Source organism: Camellia sinensis, chromosome 2 (genome assembly GCF_055761805.1).
Source record: "Camellia sinensis isolate YWXY chromosome 2, ASM5576180v1, whole genome shotgun sequence".
In the NCBI taxonomy this organism is placed as follows: domain Eukaryota; kingdom Viridiplantae; phylum Streptophyta; class Magnoliopsida; order Ericales; family Theaceae; genus Camellia; species Camellia sinensis.
Window position 1 is genome coordinate 33,726,560 of NC_138962.1, and position 25,104 is coordinate 33,751,663.

Here is a 25,104-nt window from a genome sequence, read left to right on the forward strand (position 1 = left end):
GCCATTTGGTTTAAAGAATATTGAGGCAACATATCAGAGGGAAATGAATACTATCTTCCGTGATCTCATTAGAGGATACATAGAGTGTTACATTGATGATATTGTTGTGAAGTCCCGGTCTATGGAGAAGCACCTGGCTCACTTGACAGCAGCTTTCGAAAGAATGAGAAAGTTCAAGTTGAAGCTTAATCCTCTCAAATGTGCTTTTGGTGTATCAGCTGGAAACTTCTTGGGGTATGTAGTGCACAAGAAGGGAATCTAGATTGATCGTAATAAAGCCAAAGCCATCATTGAGGCTAAACCTCCATCAAGTAAGAAAGAATTACAAAAGTTCCTTGGTCAGGTTAATTTGTATGGAAAACTAAAGTATTTTCTTCTTTGTTAAAGCTGAGAAATGAAGAAGAATTTGTGTGGACAGCTGAGCATCAAACTGCTTTCGAAGGACTTAAAGCCTACTTAGCCAAACCTCCAGTGTTGATGCCACCAAGGAAAGATAAACCCTTGATGTTATACATTGCTGCAGTAGAAGATTCATTGAGAGTTTTCCTAGCCCAGGAAAATGAAGAAGGTAAGGAGCAAGCAATTTATTATCTTAGTAGGTTTTTAAATTCTTGTAAATGTAAATACTCAGCTGTAGAGAAGTTGTGCCTCGCATTGTACTTTGCAATAATGAAATTAAGATATTATCTTTTACCTACTGTCGTCTTGATTAGTGCAACCATAGACTTGGTTAAATACCTGTTATTTAGACTTATGCTGGGAGGAAGAATTGGCAAATGGATGTTGGCTCTTTCAAAGTTTCATCTAGAATATGTCCCCCAAAAGGCAGTAAAATAGTAAGTCTTGGCTAACTTTTTGGCAAATCATCCATGTCAAACAGAAAGCCAAGAGATAATGGATTTTGGCATGATCAATGTTGAACCTTGGCAAATGTGGTTCGATGGATCAAAGGCCAGTGGTCTGATTGGAATTGGTGTTGTAATTAAGTCACCACAGAGGGTAGCAACCATACATGGTTTCAGAGTTGATGAAATTACTTGTTCCAATAACCAAGTTGAATATGCAGCTTTAATAATGGGACTTGAAATACTTATTGGATTACAAGTTTATGCAGTTGACATATTTGTAGATTCTCAATTGGTAGTCAACCAAAAAAAGGAATTTTCAAATGTTAAAGTGCAAACATGTTGCCATATTATATTGTTGCATTACATTTGCTTTTTTAATTTCAGATAGCAAATGTCACTTGTATCCCAAGGTTTATGAATAGCAAAGCAAAGGATGTAGCTTAGAAAGCTTCGAATTTTAAAAGAATGGATGACACTCAATTGAACATAAGTCAAGCAACGTATCAAAAATTAATACCACATTTAGTTAAAAAGGGCATTATATTGGAAGTCAATCATAATGACTTACAAGATCAAGATTGGAGATATCCAATCATGCAATACTTGACTGGCCCATCTTCGAAGGCCAGTAGAAAGATTAAATTACAGTCCATGCAGTATATAGTGTATGGTAATGCTCTGTACAAAAGGGGAGCAGATGGGTTATTATTGGAATATTTAGGGCCAAATGAGGCATTGACGGCTATGGCTGAAGTACATGAAGGCATTTGTGGTGCTCATCAGTTTAGTGTGAAGATGAGATGGTTACTTCAAAGGCATTCCTATTATTAGCCAACCATCCTTAAAGACTGTATAGAGTATGCTAGAGGTTGTTAAGCATGCCAAAAGCACGGCATAATAAGACATGTGCTAATAACTGATTTGCATGCAATTGTGAAGCCTTGGTCATTTGGAGGTTGGGCTATGGATATGATAACAATACATCCACCCTCCTCGAAGCACCATTGTTTCATCCTAATGGCCACAGATTACTTCACTAAGTGGGTTAAAACTCAAACAATATAAGACTATGGATCAAACTGAAGTTATTGGATTTATTAAAGATCTGATTCACAGATTTGGCATCCCACAGACCATAACTATAGATAATGGAACTGTATTTGATGGAAATATGGTAAAATCTTTCATAACAGAATTTGGAATTAGCCTTATTATTTCCACCCCTTATTATGCACAAGCAAATGGTCAGGCAGAATCATCCAACAAGTCTTTGAAAAAAAGAATACAAAGAGTTGTGGAAGACAATCCTAGGGATTGGCATAACTTGTTGTTAGATGTATTATGGCTTATAGGACTTCTCCAAGGCCAAGTACAGGAGTTACTCCTTATGCCTTAGTATATAGGCATAATGCAATTTTGCCTGTGGAAGTTAACATTGAGTCCTTAAAAGTGAAAGGCCAAGACCAATTAACTTATGAGCAATATCATCAAAGCATGTTCTTGAAAATAGAACATGTGGATGAGGTTAGAATCTTGGCATTAAACAATATCCTTTTCCAAAAGAAAAAGGCAGCCATAAGTTATAACAAGAAAGTCAAGCACATCAGCTTTGATGAAGGTGACTTGGTGTGAAAGACAATACTTCTAATAGGCATTAAGAGCCATAAATTTGGCAAATGCTCACCTAATTGGAAAGGACCACATTAGGTTCATAAAGTCTTACCTGGAGAAGGCTACCATCTAAGGAACCTAAATGGTTATGTGCATCCCAAGAAAATTAATGGCCGGTACCTGAAACCTTATTATCCAACTGTGTGAGAGACACAAAGAGTGTAGAGACTGCTAAATAAAATAATGAGAGAGCATGAGACACTCAGATAGATAATAAAATGCTTTCATTTCATAAAGAATAAATATATGTAGCCATAAATTGGCCCAGAAATCAGTACAATGCTTTAGTTGTTCCCTTACAATTGATTCTCTACTCCTAAGGGATTGGAATAACTAAATGGCTATAACTGTAACAATCTCAACCCATGATTAGTGATAATTCATACTTAAGTATGCCTAACAAGTAATTAAGAAGAAATCCTGAGTTAATTACATGTGCATTGCATTATTTTGTGTTTATATCTGTTTAACGTAGAAAGATTTGTTCATGCTTTTATTCGGTTTGCGAATTAAAGGCCTTATCAGTATCCGATTCAAAAATTGACTTGATTTATATGCTATTTGAAATTTTTAGAACATTATGGTAGGTTTAATCAAAATTTGATTTGAAACGATTAAATTAATGCCCACTTAATTAACCTTAATTAATTATCATTAAGTGGGCCTATATAAGGCTTCTTATATGCCTTCACCATTTCTTTTCTTCATTTCAATACATTTGAGCTCACACACACATAAGCAAAAAAAAAAAAAAATGTGGGAGAGAGAGTGAGATAGAAGAAAATTGGGATCAAAAGTTGGGATATGGGAGAATTGCTAGGAATTATTGGAGATTTGCAAAGAATTTGGGAATTGAAGCTTCCTCACTTGTGCAACTTAGACTCTAGGTAAGAGTTTTAGTCTTTGGCCTTGTAATGTAGTTGAATAATGTATGAAAACAAGTGAATTAGATGAATTCATGTAAGGATTGAGCTAGAATTGAAGAAAGACTAGTCATTCCATACATGCATGCATATTTATAGCATTTTGAAGTTGTTTTCAAAGATTTTTCCTATGCATGTTGTAATTCTAGCATAAGTTGAAGAATTCATAACATTTCTCATAAATGGATCACATTTGATCATGTTTTAAAAGCCATGAACTCAAGTGAACACATGTATGTCATGTTCATACCATGTTTTTACATTTCAAGTTGAATTGTTGTATGTTTGACATACTTTTGCGCCTTGGTTTCATGAAATGATCTTCAAACCATGATATTTTACTAGTTCCTAGATGTTCTCCAGAATTTTGCCCCAAGAATATGAGTTTTAGGGTGTAGAATTCGAGCTTGGAGTTGGGGAGTGCAACCTGGAAATTCCTGATTTTGCACTTCCGCTCGAGCGTCGGATTCTACGCTCGAGTGACGACCCTGTAATCTTGCACTTTCGCTCGAGCGACGAGAAGTCCGCTCGAGCGTGAAATGCATGCTCCCAGAAGTTCATGTGTTTTTGTAGATCGCTGGAGCGACGAAAGTCACGCTCGAGCAAAGGTCTGAGTCTCACGCTCAAGCGGGGATCAGTGTCCGCCGAGCGAGAAAATCAAGTAACCAGTACTTTTTCAAAGTTTACAGACCGCTCGAGCGATGGAAGTTACACTTGAGCAGACCCTCACATTTTGCATGTTCGCTTGAGCGAGGAAAGCCACCCTCGAGCGTGGACCCTGTTTTTAGCAAGTTTTGGAAAATGTTTGCAAATACATTTTAGCATCATCATTCTATCCTAGGAATTCCTAAGCCAAGGTTAAAACACTATAATGAGGATAAGGGTTAGAAACACACTAAGGACAAATGAAATAAGTTACGTATAATCTGAGCGTGTGTTTTAATATATGTATCTGTCATGTTATGTAGGTCACGCACCTCAAGTTATGTGAATTGCCTACTCTACTCGTCTATTTGGAGCCAACGGTTATCTATGAGTAATGACTTAGTAAAACTATGTTCAAGCTAAATTATTTTCTATATATGGAATAAGGTTTGTCCTATGAATGCTATGTTTATGCACTATGAATGATTGCTTATCTCTGATATATATATATATATATATATGACATTAATGTTATGATTCAAGTATGTTATCTATACCCGGACCGGAGGTTCCTTAATGGAACTGGCACATTATCTGTACTCGGCTAGAGGTTCCTTTATGGAACTGGCAAGTTATCCATACCCAGTCCGGAGGTTCCTTTATGGAACTAGCAAGTTATCCATACCCGGTCGGAGGTTCCTCTATAGAACTAACAAGTATGATCTATGATGTTCTGTATATGATCTGTTAACGCTAACAGATGAACTATGAATGATCAAGCATGATTCCAGAACTATATATATATGCATTGAATGAGATCACGAATATGAATCGGTTCTACGCACGGACTTAATTACGGGACATCATTCATTTAACCCTTTACTTTGTTATTATTCATTGGGCTCCCGCTCACTATTTATTTTATATATGTAGGTGATCAGGCACGTGACCAGGTTCAAAGTTGAGGACCTGGCCACTCAGTTTTTGGTCAACCAGCCTTTGTACCTCCCGAGGAGGTTCCTGGTCAAGTCATGTTTAAAGGCTGTGTTTTTGTGGATGTATAAGACTTAATTTCTTTTGACTTACAAAAAGGTTTTTCTGTTGTATGTACATGGAGTGGCATATAAATATTGCATTTTAGTTTTAAGATTTAAAATTATCTGTCCCATGTACGTTTTCACAGCTCAATGGACAATGTATAATTTATATATTTGCTTCCACAACCCCTAACTGTATGTTATCCTGTTAAGAGGCCTTTGGTAATCCAAGAATTATTGGCCGGTTACGACGCTAAACCTATAGGGGCAGGTTTGGGTCGTGACATAATGGTATCAGAGCACGTGTTCTACCGCACACATGAATCCATATGAGCTTTGGGTGTCCTAGTAAGAAGTTAGGGACATTTTATCTGCATGTGTGAGTGTGTGATAATCTCTATAAACATAAAAAGTGAAGTTGAACCTGAATAAATGAACTTGAAAGAACTGAATAAGATTATTCCTCCATTTATTTTTACCTTGTTCCCTATAGCACTATTGAGAACGCAAGAAGTAATGATACGAGTGAATCCTCAGAGGCTCGCATGAGCCGAATGAAACAGATGCTTCCAGCATTGACCAAAGCTATGACACAACAACAGAGGCAGCAACCCATGCCTCCCCCACCTCTACCAGTGCAACATGAGCCAGATAACGATGATATAATCAACCTGACTCAGAAGTTCATGAAGATAAAACCACCAACTTTCGTGGGTGGTATTGAACTGTTGAAGGCAGAAACATGGCTACTGGAAATGGAAAAACTGTTCAAAGTATTTCCTTACTTTGAAACGCAAAAAGTTCTCTTGGCCACTTATACATTAAAAGATAAAGCCCAAAGGTGGTGGTTACTGATTCGGAATGCCAATGAAAACATGACGTGGGCTCAATTCCATGAGATCTTTTATGAGAGTATTTTCCCCAATGCTTCAGAGATCAAAAAGTATCTGAATTTCAAGAACTCAAACAAGGCAAATGTTAGTAGCTGAGTATGAACCAAGTTTACTGAATTGGCTTGGTTTGCTCCACATATGGTGGATACTGACTACAAGAAAGCACGAAAATTTGAAAGTAGTGTGGATTTGGAGATATTAGATCAGGTAGGATTCCTCAACCTACCTACGTATGTGAATGTGCTCAACAGGGCATCAATGACAGAGGCCATTTTGGCGGCAAAAAACCAAGCTAAGACACCAACAACTGAATGACGAAGCAAAAGATCCGGATCCAATTTTTGGAAGGGTCGTTCATTCTTTGTGAACAAAAAGCAAAATACTGGAACTTCTAGTAGTTCGAGCCAAAGTAGTGGGTCTAAGCCAACCTGTACTGAATGCGGAAGAAAGCATACAAGCGTGTGCCATCATGCGTCGGGTGCATGCTTCCGGTGTGGCAAGACCGACTACATACTTAGAGATTGCCCAATGAGGTTCGATAATGCAAACCATCCAGCAACAAGTTCAGCCAGATCTGTTCCCGTAGCAAGAACCAATACAAGAACTAATGCCAGGGGTAACACCGGGAATGAAACACTAAGACAATGAAGGGTATTTGCTTTGGTCCCTGGTGATGTACAGAACACCGAATCTGTGGTGTCAGGTACAATTTATATTTGTGCTCAGAATGCTTATGTGCCGATTTATTCTGGTTCTACGCATTTATTTGTATTGCATGCTTTTCTCAGAAATTAACTAGACTGTTAGAACCTATGAATTATTTATTATCTGTGTCTACACAAACTGGGGGCTCTATGATGTGTGCTTATGTTTATCCAGCATGTGATATTGTAATTGGTGAAATGACATTGTATGTTGATTTATTGCCCTTGAGCATTGATCACTTTGATTGTATTCTGGGTATGGATTGGCTGACTAAATACTGTGCCACCATTGACTGTGCAAGTAAATCTGTTGTGCTTAGACCACCTGATGTGCCCGAAATTGTTTTTACTGGAAATGGGGTGGTTCCTCCACCATACTTGATTTCAATTATGAAAGCTAGGAAATTGTTGAGAAAAGGTTGTCGGGGTTACTTGTGCTGTGTAATGACTGCATCTTCGAATGGTACCAGTGTGGAGACTATTCCTATAGTTTGTGACTTTCCTGATGTGTTTCCTAATGACCTGCCCGGGGACTTGATTGATAAGGAGATTGAGTTTACAGTTGATGTAGTACCTGGAACACAACCTATCTCCAAGACCTCTTATAGAATGTCAACTTCGGAACTCAAAGAGTTGAAAGTTCAACTCCAGGAACTCTTAGACAAGAAATTTATCCGTCCAAGCATATCACCTTGGGGTGCTCCAGTCTTATTTGTGAAAAAGAAGGATGGGTCTTTGAGGTTATGTATAGACTTCCGTGAATTGAATAAAGTAACCGTGAAGAACAAATACCCACTACCCCGAATAGATGACTTGTTTGACCAACAACAGGGAGCCCAAGTATTTTCTAAAATTGACCTTAGATCTGGGTTGTCACGACCCAAACCTGCCCCTAAAAGTTTAGGCCATGACTGACCTATACTTAGGCCTTAAAGACAAAATTTCAAAATATTTAAATGACATAGGGCTTAAAGCGGAAGCAAATCAAATAGAAATGTCCATTGAGCTTGTGCATACATGATAACTGAAATAATTAAAACAATGTAAACACACTAATATACATAAACTTAAGTAAATACAAAATACTAACAATGCAAGGTTAAAGCCTCAACACGGAGGCACATCTTAGGTGGCTTGACTTAGCAGGTTCACAAAGAAACTTCTGAGGTTGACCTAAGGATGGTCTCCGGATTAATCACCTACATACAGATGAAATACGGAGTGAGCGAAGCTCAATGAGTAATAATAAAGTGAAATGAATCAAGTAAATAATCTAGATTCAAAAGAAGCATAACACAATACTCTTCCACATTTACACAATTCACAGCATTAACCATAATCATATTTACAATACGGCCTGTACACCATTTGCAACATTAATCATAGTCATATTTGCAAAACGGCCTTAGGCCCACTATATAACAAAACGGCCTTGGGCCCAATCATATATCAAAACGGCCTCGGGCCCAATCATATATCAAAATGGCCTTGCGCCCAATCATATATCATATTATAAATAATTCACATTTCATATCCGTATTCCATATCATAGGTCTTATAACTCATTCATTCGCATAAAATAGCCTTGGGCCCAATCATATATCATATTATAAATAATTCACATTTCATATCCGTATTCCATATCATAGGTCTTATTACTCATTCATTCGCATAAAACATAATTCCATAACATCGCAACATTTACATATTAGAGTAAATATAAAAGAACATGTCGTTACAATATTATTAATCACAGTGGTTTAGGTGAGCAGCGGTCTCTGTCTCCAAGTGACCTACAATCACAATTACATAGCACAATATATGAATATAACTGATAACTTTATTTTCTCTTTAATCAATTATTTATATGGGTTCTAAACTCATTATTCCTCAATAGGTCATACTCTGTGTCTAGAAAAATAGGAGGAAACGAAAGGAAACTAAGTTAGATGAAGAATTAGCATGAAACCGATAGACTAAAAATGAACAATCTTTACTAATTTGGGCATATCTATTTGTGTACTAAGAATTTCGGAGTGAGACCACCACCATTGGAAACTAAACTCCCGGGGCTTGAATTTAGGCTCAAGAACCACTTAGAACAGAGCCCGAATACAAGAGATATGCTTATTTGAAGTTGGCTGAATAGGACTGTTCCGCACTAGCGGGAAACAGGGCTGCACGTACGGGAATTGAGCCGCACGTGCGGGACAAGGTGATTTTATTTCAGAATCATTTTTGGGTGCTGGAATGGACTGCCACACATGCGGGAAGCCCCGTCGCACGTGCAACTCTGGGCCAATTCTGTTGTCCGAAATTCTTGTTTGCTCTAACACTTGTTTTTTTCATTTTCTAAGCTTGGTTTCAACCCTAATCACCCAAAAACATGTAAAATTACCCTACCACATGATAAACTAACATCATTCAAGAGTAATTTCATTTCAAACAAATCAATCTTTACCTCAAGTTCAAGATCAATGCTTTATCTTTCATAATCTTGAAGGTTCCCAAAACACAACCCACAAACACACTTGATCCTTGCATAATCTTATTCTATGGACAATCTAGAGTTCATTTCATATGGTATTCATAAGGTTGAGCTCCAATTATAAACAAAATCATAGGACCCAAGTTCTAATTTCTTAAATTGAGCTCAATTAAATACATACATAAAACCCTAACCCAAATGGGTTTCAAATCTTCCAATATCATTATGATTTCATGAAATTGATGCATTAATCAAAAGGATTCAAGATAGGCTTCCATACCTTGGTTCAATCTTTTCCTTTCTCTTAGCTCTCTTCAATTTCTCAAGCTTCTATGGTTGGTCTTTTTCCTCTCTCTTCAATCTCCTCAATTTATCTTCAAACCCCCATGAATGTTAAGAGCTCTCTCTTAGAGAAGCTTTCTCTCTCTTTCTCAGTCACGGTTCTCTCCCTCTCCCTTAGATATTTTGGCTCAAAGTGATGAGTTCACTCATATCACACACACACACACACACACATATATATATATATATTACATACATAAGCTTATCACAATAGGGAGAGCCAAATACACCCTTACGAATCGTACAAAATTAAATTTCAATTAAACTTTCCAAGTGACTCTAAAAATTATGCTGATCATAACTATGTACTCCGTTCTGGTTTCTGAAGCTTCTAAGGCCTTTAATTCGCAATGCAAAGTTAACCACCCAAACACACCTTAACGAATCAAACGAAATAAATTTCTAATTAACTTTCCCAAATAGCTCTAAAAATTTCCATTAGCATATCCATATACTCATTTTCGATTTCTGAACCCACGAAGGTCGTCAATTTCAGTTTCGAAGTCGTAACTCAACAGATAATGTTTTAATTCAAACAGATATCATTAAATTAAAGCACATTATCCCATAATTAAATAAAGGTAATTTCTGATATGCATTTTGGGGGTCGTTACATGGGTACCACCAATTGAAGGTCAAGGCAGAAGATCTGGAGAAAATTGCTTTTTGAACCAGATATGGACATTATAAATTTTTAGTCATGCCATTTGGGGTAACAAATGCACCTGCAGTTTTCATGGACTTGATGAATAAGGTGTTCAAACAATTTCTTGGTGAGTTTATTGTTGTATTCATTGATGATCTACTAATCTATTCTAAAAGCAAGGAAGAACATGAGAATCATCTGAAAACTACCTTACACATTTTGAGAGAAAAGAAGTTATATGCAAAATTTTCCAAGTGCGAGTTTTGGCTTGACAGCGTAGCATTTCTGGGACATGTGATCGACAAGGATGGCATATTAGTGGATCCGCAGAAAATTGAAGCTATTGTGGACTGGCCCAACCCGACAAATGTGTTAAAAGTTAGAAATTTTCTAGGACTTGCAGGATATTACAGAAGGCTTATGAAAAACTTTTCAAAACTTGCTATGCCATTGACTCAGTTAACCCAGAAAAATATCTTATTTGATTGGAACGATCAAAGAGAATCTGCCTTACAAGAGTTGAAGACCAGATTGGTAACCACACCGATTTTGACTTTGCCTAATGGAACTGATAGGTTTCAGATTTACAGCGATGCATCCTATAAAGGTTTGGATTGTGTATTAATGTAAAATGGTTAGGTGATTGCTTATGTTTCTCGGCAACTCCAACCACATGAAAAGAATTATCCGACACATGACCTTGAACTAGCAGTTGTGGTGTTTGCCTTGAAAATTTGACGACATTATCTGTATGGTGTGACTTGTGAAGTATACACCGATCACAAAAGTTTGAAATACTTTTTTACCCAAAAAAAAACTGAACATGAGACAGAGAAGATGGCTGGAACTGATCAAAGACTATGATCTGCAAATTTTATATCATCCCGAAAAAGCTAATACTGTAGCAGATACCTTGAGCCAAAAGTCAATAGGAAATTTGTCATGTTTACTTACCGGTTAGAAAGAATTGATGTGTGACTTGGAAAAGGGTGAGATTGAAGTTGTATTGCAAGGACAAGGTTAAATCTTAGCTATTATCTCTGCCTAGCCTACAATCATCGAAGAAATTAAAGAGAAGCAACTACAAGACGAGTTCTTGAACAAGATCGTGAATGAAATTAACTCAAAACTGAGGCCTAGGTTTGTATTTGAAAACAATGTGTTGAAATTTCAGAGTCGTCTTTGTGTGTCGGATTGTTTTGACTTGAGAAAACGCATCATGACTATCATGACCCAAACTCGCCCCTATAGGTTTAGTACCGTAACCGGCCAGTAATCCGTGACTACCGAAGGCCTGCTTAATAGTAATAACAGTAATACAGAGTACAGGGGCTGGCGAAACCCAAAACAGTAATAAAAGATGTCCAATGAGCTATGATAGTCTGTATGCAAAAAAGACTTTTCATACATATTCACATTCAGAACCAAAACAGTATATACATACATATACAATCATCCAGGACAGGGACCTAATCCCTATTAGAATAGTACAGAACAGGTACAGTCAGTCTGTACAAAAACAGAGACAGAATGGATGAATCTAAAACACCCCAAAAAGCCCTAGCTTAAAGGACTTGGAACCTCTCAGTGAGGCACAATGGTTGGCTTGATAAAAAGGGAGTTAAACCCAACGCTCCTAGCTTCGATCCGATGCCTGGACACCTACATATATATATAAACAGTGAGCTAAAGCCCAGTGAATAACATATGCGTAAAGAGGTTAAGAATGAATGTCCTTTCAGTATTTAAAACAGTCAGTTATAACAGTATATCAGTCATTCAGTCATAGCAGTCATATGTGGTACATCCCATAGCAAAACAGTACAATAGGTCTTAACAGACCGAACAGTTAGTTGATGGCCATCATATCAGTAAACAGTAGTGGTTCTAACATGGGAGCCGACAGAGATCTCTGTAACAGTAGCAGTAACAGTACAGTAACAGTAAATTGCTATGGATGCCACGAATATAGTTCGCAAATAGGACAAACATTCATTCAGTAAGAAATATCATTTCAGAAAGTAGTACAGTTGGTCATTCAGAAAATATTCATGATTGAATATATCTTTACAACATTGTTACTCACAAAGTTCTGGGCTACAGATAGGCTAGTGAGCGTCCTCGGATGCCAACCCTACACTGTTACAGGATGAACACACACTAAGTTGCACGTTTGGGAAACAATAACTTAGTCCCTATCTTGACTTGGTGTGGTTCTATAGCATTATCCTCATTAAGATGCCTTAAACTAGGCCTAGGAATGCCTAGGATGGAATGAGGATGCAAAGATGCACTTTAAAACACTTTTCAAATTTTTGCTAAAACAGGGGTCCCTCTCGAGCGTGGGTTTCTCCGCTCGAGCGGACATGCAGACAAAAGAGATACGCTCGAGCGTGACTTTCCTCGCTCGAGGGGACTGCAAAAGTACTAGATGCATGAAATTCACGCTCGATGGGCGCTCGACCCCCGCTCGAGCGTGAGACACAAGTCCTCACTCGAGCGTGCATTCCCTCGCTCGAGTGAACTATAAACACGTGCAAAGTACTGGATACACGCATTTCACGCTCGAGCGTTATTTTCCCCGCTTGAGTAGACTGCATGAACTCAGAGTGTACGCTCGAGCGTGGAGTTCCCCGCTCGAACGTAGATCCAAAATGTGAAATTTCTAGATTTGTCTCCAAGCATGAAACTTAACATTTAAAGCATCAAATTCAATTCCTTTGGGCCAATTTTTTGGAAAACACTTTAAAACTCATAATATGACATGTTTTGAAGATCAATTTGCAAAATCAAAGCCCAAAGGTGAGTCAATTAAACACAATTTCAAATAAACTTCAAGAACATAAAGTGTATGTAACATGCATGTGTTCAATTGAAATCAAAGCTTCCAATACGTAATCAAATGAGTCAAAACTTCCAAAAACATGATGAATTCATGAACTATAATCAAGATATGGATATGCATGTAGCAATTTCCATGAAAACAACCTCAAAATGCTAGAACATGTACATGCATGCATGATTTAAGCTTCAATTCAACATTTTGAACCAATTCTAGACTCTAATCACCAAACTTCCATGAAACATGCAAGTTACAACTTAAATACAAGTTCAAGAAGATGATTCTCCTACGTTAGGTCCTCAATTTCAAGAATGGAAGCTCAATATGCAATCTACTCTTCAAATCTTCTAATTCTCCAAGCAATTCTTTGATGAACTCAAGTTCTCTCCTAACTCTCTCTCTCTAGTCGGTTTTGGTCTCAAGAATGAACAAAATGATGCAACACATAAGCTCTAACAAAACTTAACAAAGTGGCCCACTTCTATGGCATTTTGGTAAATAAGCCAACTAATGTAATTTACCATTATTTAATCTAATTTAATCATTCTAAATCACATTTCAATTAAATATATCATAAAATCACATTAATTCTAATTAACACAAAACACTAATTAGTTCCGGATTCGGCCGCCGATAAGGCCTTCAATTTGCAGTTTAAAACATAAAACATGAACAGATCATTAGCAGTCAAACAGATAGACATGCATTCAAACTAATACACTCAATCAATCAGTCAGAATTTCAGTCAATCAGTCACTTAACATGCTTAATCATAGATTAGCACGCTTAATCATAGATTAGCACTAATCAGTGGTGAGGGTTGTCACAATGACTGAGGCTCATAGTTCGAAATTTGCTATCTATTCGGGAAATACAAAGATGTATCATGATTTGAAACAGAATTTCTGGTGGCCTAGAATGAAGAAGAGCATTGCAGATTTTGTGGCCCGATGTTTGCATTGCCAACAAGTCAAAGCTGAACATCAATGACCCGCTGGTTTGCTACAACTGCTTCCAATACTAGAATGGAAATTGGAGCATATCACCATGGACTTCAGTGTGGGATTACCTCGCTCATCTCGAGGTATGGATTCTATCTGGGTAATTGTTGATCGTTAAACTAAATCCGCACATTTCTTACCTATTAAATCATTGTATAATGCGGATAAGTTGGCTACCTTATATGTTAATCAGAATGTGAGATTACATGGCGTGCCAGTATCTATGGTGTCTGACAGAGATCCTAAGTTCATTTCAAGATTCTGGTAGAGTCTACAACAAGCTCTGGGAACTGAATTGAGGCTAAGTAGTGCTTATCACCTATAGACAGATAGCCAATTTGAACGGACCATTCAAACGTTAGAAGACTTGTTACGAATGTGTGCTCTAGACTTTCAAGGCAGTTGGGAAACCTACTTACCATTGGCCGAGTTTGTGTATAATAACAGCTACCATTCAAGTATCAGTATGGCTCCTTACGAAGTTCTGTATGGTAGAAAATACCGATCTCTAATCTGTTGGGCCGAAGTAGGTGATAGACCGTTATTGGGACCAGACCTGGTGCAAGAAACAACTAAGAAAGTGAAACTAATTCAACAACGCCTAAGAACCGCACAAAGCCGACAAAAGAGTTATGCGGATGTCCGGAGAAGAGATAGGGAGTATGAAGTTGGTGATTATGTGTTCATGAAAGTGACCCCTATGAAAGGGCAAACTCGGTTTGGCGTTAAAGGCAAGCTGACGCCAAGATATGTTAGGTCATATGAGATTCTCGAGAAGATTAATTCAGTAACATACCGAGTAGCCTTACCTCCGGTGATAGAAAACATGCACAATGTCTTTCATGTCTCTATGCTTCGGGATTATTTGAGAGATCCGCTACATGTGATTGAGTCGATTCATGTACTTCAAAAAGATGATTATACATACGAGGAGAGGCTGATGCAAATTATGAACTGTCGAATCAAAAGATTGAGGAACAAGAAAATTCTGTTAGTGAAGGTTGATTGGCAGAATCATGGAGGAACTTATATAACTTGGGAGACAGAAGAAGACATGATGAGAAGATATCCTAAGTTGTTTCCTTTGAATCTAATGTTCTTCCAGAATGAAGGTAATTCGAGTTTGGAGGACCAAACTCTTTAAGGGGGGAAGACTGTAATAACCTCAACCCATGATTAGCGCTAATTCATGCTTAAGTATGCCTAACAAGTAATTAAGAAGAAATCTTGAGTTAATTACATGTTCATTGCATTATTTTATGTTTATATCTGTTTAACGTAGAAAGATCTGTTCATGTTTTTATTCGGTTTGCGAATTAAAGGCCTTATCAGTGTCCGATTCAAAAATTGACTTGATTTATATGCTATTTGGAATTTTTAGAACATTATGGTAGGTTTAATCAAAATTTGATTTGGAACGATTAAATTAATGCCCACTTAATTAGCCTTAATTAATTATCATTAAATGAGCCTACATAAGGCTTCTTATATGCCTTCACCCTTTATTTTCTTCATTTCAATACATTTGAGCTCACACACACACAAGCAAAAAATAAACGTGGGAGAGAGAGAGTGAGATAGAAGAAAATTGGGATCAAAAGTTGAGATATGGGAGAATTGATAGGAATTATTGGAGATACTCTAGGTAAGAGTTTTAGTCTTTGGCCTTGCAATGTAGTTGAATAATGTATGAAAACAAGTGAATTAGATGAATTCATGTAAGGATTGAGCTAGAATTGAAGAAAGATAAGTCATTCCATATATGCATGCATATTTATAGCATTTTGAAGTTGTTTTCAAAGATTTTTCCCATACATGTTGTAATTCTAGCATAAGTTGAAGAATTCATAACATTTCTCATCAATGGATCACATTTGATCATGTTTTAGAAGCCATGAACTCAAGTGAACACATGCATGTCATGTTCATACCATGTTTTTACATTTCAAGTTGAATTGTTGCATGTTTGACATACTTTTAGGCCTTGATTTCATGAAATGATCTTCAAACCATGATATTTTACAAGTTCTTAGATGTTCTCCAGAATTTTGGCCCAAGAAGATGAGTTTTGGGGTGTAGAATTCGAGCTTAAAACTGGAGAGTGCAACCTGGAAATTCCAGATTTTGCACTTCCGCTCGAGCGTTGGATTCTACGCTCTAGCGATGACCCTGTAATCTTACACTTTCGCTCGAGTGACCAGAAGTCCGCTCGAGCGTGAAATGCATGCTCCCAGAAGTTCATGTGTTTTTGCAGATCGGTCGAGCGACGAAAGTTACACTCGAGTGAAGGTCTGAGACTCAAGCTCGAGCGGGGATCAAGCGTCCGTCGTGCGAGAAAATCGAGCAACTAGTACTTTTTCAAAGTTTGCAGACCGCTCGAGCAAAGGAAGTTACCCTCGAGCGAACCCTCACATTTTACATGTTCGCTCGAGCGAGGAAAGCCACGCTCGAGCGTGGACCCTGTTTTCAGCAAGTTTTGGAAAATATTTTCAAATACATTTTAGCATCCTCATTCCATCCTAGGCATTCCTAGGCCAAGGTTAAAACACTATAATGAGGATAAGGGCTAGAAACACACTAAGGACAAATGAAATAAGTTACGTATAATTCGAGCGTGTGTTTTAATATATGTATCTGTCATGTTATGTAGGTCACGTGCCTCAAGTTAAGTGAATTGCCTACTTTACTCGTCTATTTGGAGCCACCGGTTATCTGTAAGTAATAACTTAGTAAAGCTATGTTCAAGTTAAATTATTTTCTATATATGGAATAAGATTTGTCCTATGAATACTATGTTTATGCACTATGAATGATTGTTCATCTCTGATATATATATATATATATATATGTGTGTGTGTGTGTGTGACATTAATGTTATGATTCAAGTATGCTATCTGTACCCGGACCGGAGGTTCCTTAATAGAACTGGCACGTTATTCTTACCCGGCTAGAGGTTCATTTATGGAACTGGTAAGTTATCCGTACCTGGCCGGAGGTTCCTCTATGGAACTGACAAGTATGATCTATGATGTTCTGTATATGATTTGTTAGCGCTAATGGATGAACTATGAATTATCAAGCATGATTCCTGAAATATATATATATATATATATATGCATTGAATGAGATCACGAATATGAATCAGTTCTACACACGGACTTAATTACGGGACATCATTCATTTAACCTTTTACTCTGTTATTATTCACTAGGCTCCCGCTCATTATTTTTTTTATATATGTAGGTGATCATGCATGTGACCAGGCTCAGAGTTGAGGACCTGATGACTTAGTTTTTGGTCAGCTAGCCTTTGTGCCTCCCGAGGAAGTTCCCGGTCAAGTCATGTTTAGAGGTTGTGTTTTTGTGGATGTATAAGACTTTATTTCTTTTGATTTACAAAAAGGTTTTTTTGTTATATGTACATGGAGTGGCATATAAATACTGTATTTTAGTTTTAAGATTTAAAATTATCTGTTCCATGTACGTTTTCACAGCTCAATGGACAATGTATTTTTTATATATTTTCTTCCGCAGTCCCTAACTATATGTTATCCTGTTAAGAGGCCTTTGGTAATCCAAGGATTACTGGTTGGTCACGATGCTAAACCTATAAGGGCAGTTTTGGGTCGTGACAGTAGCCATGTCCTGCCTACGGTCAACTAGCCATTGATTGGTAATTTGTAGCTTTTTAGCAGTACGATCCAAAGCTAGGTTAACTACTGCTAACCCTTCCTCTAATTGGGCCTTTTTCTCCAAGAGTTGAGTTCGAAACTGAGAAGCAGAAGAATGTTGTCCCTTTAATTCAAATATCTCAGTATGTATATGGGAAACAAATTCCTTATCCTTCAGTAGTTTCTCTTTTGTAGCTTTAGCAATATGGCAGATATTGACATAGAAAACCATGGTAGTTGTTGCCTGGGATAAGTGGCTTGAAATAGCCATGTTGCATTGCTCAATAACTTTGCAGCATTGGAGGAAACCATTCTTAATGATAGGTCTTTGTAAGGCTTTGAATGGAATCCTTGAGAATAATGTCAACAATTCTAAACCGGGGCCCAAGTCTAGTAGAGGCGAAGGAACTCTGCTGATAGTAGAGGAACTCTAAAAAATTTCTAGGAGGAAGTCAGCAAGGACCAATGGTTCAGCTTCACTGCTGGTTAATTGAACTAAGGAAGGCATGTCAAATAGGCTAGCTAGCCAGGCTTCAAAAGTATCCATCTCCTCTTCTGACATTGAAAGTACAAATGAATCACTAGTGAAAGGAAAAGATGGTTACATGCGGACTGGAAAATGAGTGTGAGGTCTTCCAGCAGTGTCTATAGTCTTGGCCACCAGCAGATCAAAGGAAGAGGGATTGGAGTTGGATGGTGGACAAGAAATTGGTGAGCTACCAGTATTTTCTTTGAAAGCACCAGCTATCACTGACGATGAGGTGACAACTGGGCCTTCTTAGGTGATGAAGGAGCAGCTAGGACTATAAGAAGAGTAAATTGGGCTAAGACAAAGGTTAGATGAGACAAATATGGAGTTAAGCCCGGGCATAAGAAATATGGATGCTTGGCCTCAAAGAAAGTATGAAAAGTGTAGGGCTAGGAAGTGGAAGTACTATTTGAATGGGCTCTACACTTAAAGGCATTTCGGTGTTGTTTTTCTTTCTCATTTTTGAGGCTGTCTCTAATGACCTTTCATCTTCAAGCAAAACAGAAGAAGCCAGTATTGAAGGATATGGAGGTGGAATAACTGTTATTGCGAATCAAAAAATAAGAAGCAATGGTGAGTTTTTATGCTGAAATCTTGAGAAAGGAAATTACCACAGGGATTAAGAGAAATTACCAGCCTTAGAAATGGTAGTGATGGTTGGAGAACTACGAAGAGTGTAGTGCCCAGCAGTTTGTTGCCTCCTTGCAGTTTCCCTTTGGATTGCATCAACAGCAGCAGTTCCATTCCTTAGTATCTGTTGCTGTCTCCTTTTCTCAGACCTTTGGAAGACAATTATTTCCTTGGATTGTTCTCTCTCCACTGTCATTGTAGCTACCTTGTGAGTAGGGTCCTTAGTAAAATCAGAAAGAGAGACTGTCACATCTTTTATTTTTATTTTTAATGGCAATTCTTTCTCCTCCTCTGCCTCCTCCTTATCCGTATGAGCTGCAGATACTTCTTATTCTTTAGGGTCAAGTAGGAGCTTTCTCTTCTTTTATTGTTGTTACTTGCTCCTGAGAATGGTTAAGGCTTATGCTCTCTGAGGAAAGTTTTTCTGAGAGGTTCCTGCATCAAATAAAGGCCATAAGCAAATAAACAGAATATTATAAAATGAAAGGAGAAGGAAAAGAAGAAATGAGTACCTTTCTTCGAAGCAGCCTTGGTGACTCTAGGAAGAGGGACTGACACAGCAAGAGTAGGAGTTGGGATAGCAGGAGAAATGGAAGCAGCAGCGGGGAATACTTCGAAGTATGCTACATAGAGGGATAGGGATCCCCTGGGTATGCCCAAATTGCATAGCAAATTGAGTAGGGCAATAGGTTTCTGCTATGCATTTGTAAGCTCGAGGGTGTAAAGTGCCAATAAAAAGCTCCCTTGGAGTTAAGATAGAAGCCCACATGTCATTGTGTTGAGGTTGGGAGTTGTTTCTGTTAGCTGAGAAGGTCTTTAACCATGCTAGGTCAACATTGGCTTCGAAGGGACAGAAAAAGGTGTGAGAAGGAGAGGAAGCTGGAAGTTGGTGGAAAAATGTGAAGTAGTAAGAAAAGTTAGAAGGGTAGAGTGAAACTCTAGCGTATTTTTCTCCATAAGTAGTAGGGTTTGGTACCAAAAACCTCAGACATCTGGAGTGTAAATCGGTAAAGTAGGTAAAGAGCCAAAGTTACAATATCCAGAATAACCTCCTTTAGTTGGCATCCAAAGGTTTTGCACAAAACTGGGAGCAGGCTTTATATATGTGGCCTAAAACATATGAAGCTAGAGCTATCTTCTTTCCCAAAGCAAGAGCCTTGGCAAGAGAAGCAAACTCAGGCATAATCCTCTGAAAAGAAGTGCAAAATAAGAATTTGCAAAGCCAGTATAAAAGAAAATAGAAGAATTCTCGGTCTGTTACAGGGCCCTCCCTTTGATTTTCAAAATTTGCGAAATCACTAAAGGAGGAGTTAAGAGGGGGAATGGAAAAAGGCACATTAAGGTCAGGGTAATCAGGGCCAAAAAGAGTACCAATGGGAAATAACCCTAAGAGATGGATCAAGAACAGTAGGAGCCATCATACCACATCGAAATTGGAAAAAATTGAAAGATGGATTCCAAAAATAGAGTGCAACGAGTATGAGGAGAGGGTCTTCAAAAATAGAAAACATGGCTAATCGAAGGGCGTTAAGGAGACAGAGTTCTTGAAGGTCTAATATCCTAGCAAGAACAACTCGATCGTACCATTCCTCTCATTCAGGCCTCAGGGTGGGCCAGTAACAGTGGAGTCGGTTCAACCTCCAGCTCCCCCAGTCAAGGCCACCCTCATAAAGGAGGCAATGATCCTCTAGACACGGGTATAAAGCAGGGAGCTGAGCAAGGGCTTCCCTACAAATGGGTCCAAGCACGTATTCTCCTTGAGCATGGTGACGGTGAATGAGGATGTGTCTATCGACAGCACACCGTTCACTGGCTCTGTATTTGTCACATTTCCCATTAATGAGTCTCCTTAAAGCCACAGATGGGGCTCACGCGCTCAACAACTAGTACTTTTAGAGGAGAAGAAGCCATTATCGAGGAGTTAAAAGAAGAAGGTGGATAAAGAGTGAAAAGTTGTAGACAAGAGCAATAGGGATGAGAAGGGAAATTTTGGGCAAGTGAATAAATAAAGCATGAAGGAAAAGGGTTTTAAACCTTTCCATCCAAAAAATTACCAAGTTGACCTAATGGGTCAAGTATACCCAAAATAAATAATTTGAAGGTTTTGACTCATGAGGAATTAAAACTCTAGTGTCAAAACACAAGGGGTCTCAAAACCACATCATAGAAAGTCTCTTTTAAGAGTAAGTTTTGGGAGGGAAGTATATTTTAAACGCTCAGCTTGGCTTCGAAAACCTATAGTTGGCTTCGAAGCCAGTTTCCTTCCAAGATCTTTGGAGTTTATGCCTTAGAAAGACATTAGTTACAGCTTGTTCTCTTTGAAGGTATTATAAGCATACTCCTAGGACATCTTTATAAGGTAATATCCTTCAAATGAATCTTTGGAATGCTTATCCTGTTTTAAGTTTTGGGTTCTGAAATAAGTAAGCACTACAAAACCAGTTCTTGGTCAAAAAATGAAGAAACCCAAAAGACTTACCTTTACATGAAATTTCACCTTGAATTTTCTATCTAGGAAAGCTTTTTAAGAGTAAGCAGTGTAATTTCTAAAAAAAATTCCATACTTCGAAGCATTTAAACTTGGTTTCGAAGTAAGATTGGTGAGTTCAAAGCTGTTTTTCACATAGATTATGTTAACCATGCAATTGGAACATAACACCAGACCATAACAATTGAAATTTGAGAAACCCAGTTTTATTGAGAAGTAATGTTTACATTGGGAAACCTACTTGGCTACATTCTTAATTTCGTAAAAATAAGGAATAGACAAAGTCACAAGATTATGGAACTTTGTCTAGCAAAATTCAATAAATACATATTCTTTTCTAACCTATCTTCTATCCTATCTAAATTTAGTTTATCTAATTGATGAGCCCTTAGTTGGAAAAAGAGTTGCTGGGCCTTCATTTCAAATTATATTTGTTTAAGTGTCTTCTCCACCTCGTTTATTTCTTCCTTTTCAGGTGCATCATCCATAGTGGCATTTTCCTAATACTCTGGATCTTGGTTTTTAAAGTCTTCACATTCTTTAAGAAGATTCTTTGCTTCATACTGAACTTGAATGCGAGCAGCAGAAGTATTCCCCAATAACTCACTGGTAATAGAAGCATTTGTGTGCCAGTTAAGTAAAAAGGGAAGTTGATCCAAGAAAGTATGAAGTTCAGCTTGGGCCACAGGATTGATGATGTGGCTTCAAGAAACAATATCATAAGACCATAATAAGTTCTTGTGAGGGATGTCATCTTGAAGGACTTTGAAGGATAAATGGGAGAAAGCGGCAAGCAGAGTCTGAGCTCTGTACTGTTGGTAACGAGTAGGAGGAACCGAAGCCTAGTAAGGAGCAAAATGTAGGCTCTCGAAAAATATGAGTTTCAGTTCCTCAATCCAGTTAGGATTAGAGGGTAAGAGACAAGCAGTGGGGTTCCCTCCAAATGAATGTGAGAATTCAGGCTTCTTCACATATTCTAGCCAATTAGAAGAGCAAAGTTTTGCTTTTTTGGCTAAAAGTGCAGGACTAATTCCCAAGGCTTCAGTAGGGTGTGAAGTCCTTCGCACCATTCTGGATGGTAAGGTAGAAGTATACCATGCCGAAAGCAGGTTGTCTTCAAGGTTGTGAAGACAGTCGAAGGGAATATATGGATATACTACAGAATTGCGCATGGAGGGGTGAATTGCAGTGCGATCATCAAACTTAGGAAATCGATGGTGTATTCGTTCTCTTGTTTGAGGTTTAGTGGGTGTGGGCCAAGCGTCCCAGCCAGTACTTTTAGAAGATGATGAAGCAGCTTCATCCCATGTAGAAAGTTTTGGGGCAGATGAGGAACTTCCAATATCCATTTTTGCAAGTTCTTAATCCAGAGAATTGTAATTAGTAGATTCTTGGTCCAAAGGTTGATAAGTTGCAAAAACTTCCATAACTTGTATGAATGGGGGCAGATAAATGTGGCCAATAAATGCATGAAGATTCTTTTAAGGGCGGTCATCATTGTCAAATGCCTCCTCGTATGCTCGATTAATGTAAGAAAAGGTTGGTTTGGCTATTAAAGATGTACCAGTCTCTTCGTATTCGCAGAATATGGAGGGAATATTTAAAGCATAGGGAAAGATTGAATGAAGGTCAGTGCTTCGTTTCTAAGAAAATGGTTATACTTCAACCAAGTCCATACACGTCCTAAGAGGTGGGCAAAGTGCATTGGTCCACTAATATCACCAAGTATTAGGTATATTAGTGCGGGTGGTAATGTTGGCTACATATTTTGTATAAGCCAATCACAACTTAACACGTGACACAAGGAGGGCAATTTGGGGAGTTAATATGAGTTGCCAATCAAGGTCGGACACGTGGCAGTTCGTATTGGTAATAATGGATCTGCGTAGCACTAGAACAGTCAAGAGACACAAGATGATGTGCCCAAACGGTTACTCGTAAATTTAAATTCAAAATCAGGAGGGTAGCCTAACTACAAGAGTGGCGTAGTGGGACTGACTGTGAGAGAGCATGTTCATTAATCATGGGAGGACGCTTCAACAGTTGGAAGCCCATTTCGACAGTTACCACTAGGAAGTATAAATAGCAAGGAAGGCCCCAAAACAAAAGACCCAGTCTTAGATCCAGAAACCAGTTTATTTACTTCATTTTCTTTCCAGTTTTACATTTTCAATTCTTTACATTTCCAGCACTTCAATTCCTGTACTGCACTCCAATCCCTAGGATTAGTTTTTTAGTAGTTTGTTGTTGTAAACCTCGTCGAGGCTAGGTCATTGTAACTTCATTGTAAGTTTTCATTTGCTTAATGAAATTCGATTTTTGAATTATATTTACTTGTTACTATTCATAATTTTCTTCTAAACAAGTCACTAGCAAAAGTCCTCTTCATTGAGACTAAAAAAACTTCAACACAATCGCTTGATAATTGGTTGGCAATTATAAATTCTGTAAGGACTAATTGATCTTTGCTGGCACGCTTAAATTTACACTATTAACTCTCGAAAGCCAAAAAAAACAACAGCACCATAATATTTCCCAGATATTCTACCTATTAAAACAAAAAAACAAAAATTCCCTCAAAAGCAACTGTTAATGTTGAGATGGAAATAAAATGTGCATTAAAAAAAGTATAAAATAGTAAACAAAAATTTATGAAAATATTTTGTGATCTTTCTCTATTTTGTCTATGTTGTTATGAGGATAAATTATATATATATATATATACTCTTTAAAATTTACTTAAAAATACGAATTGCTTCTTATAGTTTTGAAAATTATAAATATTTCTTTGTTATAAATTTTTATTTAATAGAATTAGCAAAAATAAATAAAATTTCTAACTATTCTCCTATGTAACAATAAAATTACCTAAATTGTTAATTGAAATATATTTCTAATATCATTAAAAATTATTAATTGACTTGATAATGTATTAATGAAATGAATCATTTGTTATGTGATTAGAAACTCAAAAGAGTATGATATAATTTTCAAAATCACAGAAAAAATTCTTATTTCAAACAAATCTAAGGAGATGTGTTTGTAATTTGAGAAGATTTCATTTTTACCCCTATATTTTTCCTCGATTTTCAATGGCACTGCCAGACTTCGAATAATTTCAATTTTATTCCCAAAGGTTTTGAAATCGTATCATTTTTACCCCGCCGTCACATTTGTAACGGAAAAAGTTAAAAAAGTTATATTTTGGGCTCAAATTTTAAAAGAAAAATGCAAACTCACCAGCTCCTTCCCAAACTTACTGTCTCTCATCTTCTTCAAATTTTTCCCTTTCCTTCGCCCATACAAGCGCTGCCACCACCACCACAATTAGGGTTGTGCAAAATACCGTCTAATCCGCTAAAACCGCACCGATCCGCATCAATCCGCACCGCTCTAACCGCTAATCGCGGTTTAAACTTTAAAATTTATAATCCGCCAACCGAACCGCTCCACTCCACTCCGCTATAGTTAATACGTGTATATTTTTTAACTTCTAATGAAAAATCAACGTAAAAATGAGTGTAAGGGATATTTAAGATAATAAATTTATTACAAATTAGTGGTTATATCTATGAAACATATTATGTAAAATTACTTTGTGTTATATATCTAAAAAATATTATACAAATTAGTGTTATATATTATGCAAATGTATGATAATTAGTTAGAATAATCTTCAATCCGCCAAAAATCGTTCAAACCGTAATTTGTCAATCCGCTAATCTGCTAACCCACCATTCGATTTGT

The 25,104-nt window shown here is 37.5% G+C and overlaps 1 protein-coding gene across 1 annotated transcript; it reads left to right on the forward strand.

Moving 5' to 3' along the window:
- The first annotated feature begins 14,506 nt into the window (after positions 1–14,506).
- LOC145812788 (uncharacterized) lies at positions 14,507–18,492 on the forward strand. Its single transcript, XM_082908010.1, has 2 exons — positions 14,507–15,152; positions 18,353–18,492. The coding sequence occupies exons 1-2, from the start codon at positions 14,507–14,509 to the stop codon at positions 18,490–18,492; spliced, it is 786 nt and encodes a 261-aa protein (XP_082764136.1).
- The last annotated feature ends 6,612 nt before the right edge of the window (positions 18,493–25,104 follow it).